Here is a 2438-nt window from a genome sequence, read left to right on the forward strand (position 1 = left end):
CGCTCCGGGTCCCCGCCCCTTCCCCGCGACGGAAAGTCCCCGCTGGGGCTGCTGAGGGGGAGTGGGGAGGCGGCCTGGGGCGTCTGGGGGTGGGGGCCTCCGAGGGAGGGTACCGCGTACCGCGCATCCCTGAAACCTGTCCTACGCCCAACAACCGCGCGCGCACACACACACACACACACACTCTCTGCCAGTCTTGGAATTTTTATTATTGGAGTTTGGGAAGATTCTAATGTGCCCAGAGCTCTCCTACGGGGGCCACCTGCCACCTTCTCTGGGGTCCACAGCCTTGGAACTTTGTCAGGGGAGTTGGAGGAGAGGGGATGGAAAGCAGGGAAAAGGAAGCTTGCGTGCAAAGGCTGGACTAAGTCAGAGGCTTAATTTGAGCTGGCCACCGTTTGGACTGGGCAGGGGACAGGGGTCACTGTGTGGCCTGTCTGGGTAGAATAGGGACCCAGTTGTGGCAGTGCAGTCACAGGCAAACGCATAGTTAGGGTTGGGGAGAGGTCAGAGGTCAGGATCAGGGGTCCCCACTTGTCCAGGCAGGGGCACAGCTTGCTCAGGGGACAGGGTCATGATAGGCTGGTCAAAGGGCAGGGTTGGATAGGTGGTGTCCGGGGACTGTGCCTGAGCCCACAGTGCCTGGACTCTGTGACTTGCAGACAAAAGAATGAATATGTGAGGCTCGAAAGACACGTGCCCAGCCAGACACTGGTTAAGTGGATGGCAGGACTGGGGCATTGGTACTGGTGCCCACAGCTGCCCAGCCCTCAAACTAGCAAAGGCTACTGATTTCACTTTTGCTACACCCCCATTTGCAGCAGCTGCTGGAAAGGCCAGCCAGGACATCTCGGCTGCCCCGAAGAATCCGGGGGGTTCCTTGCCAGCTGGGTCGCCCCCCATAAAAGGCCTGGGGTGACTTGGTCAGGGCCAGCCACTCGCTGGACCCCATGGCCTCATCCAGCTGGCCTGCCAGACTGTCTCCATCAGCATCTGCATCCGGGAAGGTATCTCCTGCAAAAGATGAACAGAGTTAGTGCTCAGGGCTCAGCTGCCGCTGCACCCACAGTTCTGGCTCCTGGACGGTCTAGCTCTGATCTTGTGGCAACAGTTATAGACATAGTTCACAGACATAGTTCAGAGTTTTGATTCCACCCGGTCCTGGGTTCAAATTCTGGCTCTGCCAGAGTAGGTGGGGGAGTAGCTGGGATTACAGGGATCTGCCACCAGGCCTGGCTGATTTTTGTATTTTTAGTAGAGACAGGGTTCAATATTATTGGCCAGGCTGGTCTCAAACTCCTGGCCTCAAGTGATCTGCCCACCTCAGCCACCCAAAGTGCTGGGATTACGGGAGTGAGCCACTGCACCCAACCCTGTCATTTATTTTCCCTTACTCTTCATTATTAATTGAGGACCTGGTACATTTGGGAGCTGGGCTGACTGAGCATGAATCCAGCCCCTCCAAGCTGTAATCGTGAGCAAGTAAATTTACTTATTGGAGCCTCAATGTTCTTTTCTGCAAAGTGGAAAAAAAATAATTACTCCAACCTTCTCAAGTTTTATAAGGAGTAGGGGAGTTAATATCCATTAAAGAAAAAAAAAAAAAAACTTAGAACAATGTCTGGGACATGATGAGCACTCAAAAATGATTATTTAGTTCAGGCATGGTGGCTCATACCTGTAATCCCAGAACTTCCAGGAGCCCATGCAGGAGGATCACTAGAACCAGGAGTTCAAGAACAGCCTGGGCAACACAGCACTACCCTGTTTCTACAAATAATAATAAGTTAGTCATGGTAGCATAAGTTAGAGATGGTGGCACAAGCCTGTAGTCCCAGCTACTCAGGAGGCTGAGGCAGGAGAATTGCTTGAGCCCAAGAGGTTGAGGCTGCAGTGAGCTGTGATCATACCACTGCACTCCAGCCTGGGCAACAGGGCAAGATCCTGTCTCTAAAATAATAATAATAATAATAATAATAATTTATTGATCACTTACTGTGTGTCAAACAACATTTAAGTGCTTTAGCAGGTTAACTTCTTTATTCTTCTCAGTGACAACCAGTTGAGGTGGGTGCAGTTAGCACCCCTATTTTCCAGAGGAGACCACTGAGGCAGGACTCAGTAAAGAATTTGCACGGCCAGGCGTGGTGGCTCATGTCTGTAATCCCAGCATTTGGGAGGCTGAGGTCGGTGGATCACCTGAGGTCAGGAGTTTGAGACCAGCCTGGCCAACATGGTGAAACCCTGTCTCTACTAAAAATAAAAAGATTAGCGGGGTATGGTGGCACGCACCTGTAATCCCAGCTACTTGGGAGGCTGAGGCACGAGAATCACTTGAACCCAGGAGATGGAGGTTACAGTAAACCGAGATTGCACCACTGCACTCCAGCCTGGGCAACAGAATGAGACTCTGTCTCAAAAAAAAAAAAAAAAAAAAA

At 51.8% G+C, this 2438-nt stretch overlaps 2 protein-coding genes across 2 annotated transcripts in view; both read right to left on the bottom strand.

The window, feature by feature from the left end:
- The window catches only part of IL27RA (interleukin 27 receptor, alpha), a 38737-nt gene extending 38610 nt beyond the window's left edge, over nt 1-127 (bottom strand). The window contains exon 1 of the mRNA XM_011981814.1: nt 121-127. Within this exon, the coding sequence (XP_011837204.1) occupies nt 121-127 (7 nt within the window). The remainder of the gene's footprint in view (nt 1-120) is intronic.
- A 554-nt stretch (nt 128-681) lies between these two features.
- The window catches only part of RLN3 (relaxin 3), a 3408-nt gene continuing 1651 nt past the window's right edge, over nt 682-2438 (bottom strand). The window contains exon 2 of the mRNA XM_011981790.1: nt 682-1014. Coding sequence (XP_011837180.1) covers nt 776-1014 — 239 coding nt within the window. The 3' untranslated portion in view covers nt 682-775. The remainder of the gene's footprint in view (nt 1015-2438) is intronic.

The sequence above is a fragment of the Mandrillus leucophaeus genome, unplaced genomic scaffold (genome assembly GCF_000951045.1).
Source record: "Mandrillus leucophaeus isolate KB7577 unplaced genomic scaffold, Mleu.le_1.0 Scaffold230, whole genome shotgun sequence".
Taxonomy (NCBI): domain Eukaryota; kingdom Metazoa; phylum Chordata; class Mammalia; order Primates; family Cercopithecidae; genus Mandrillus; species Mandrillus leucophaeus.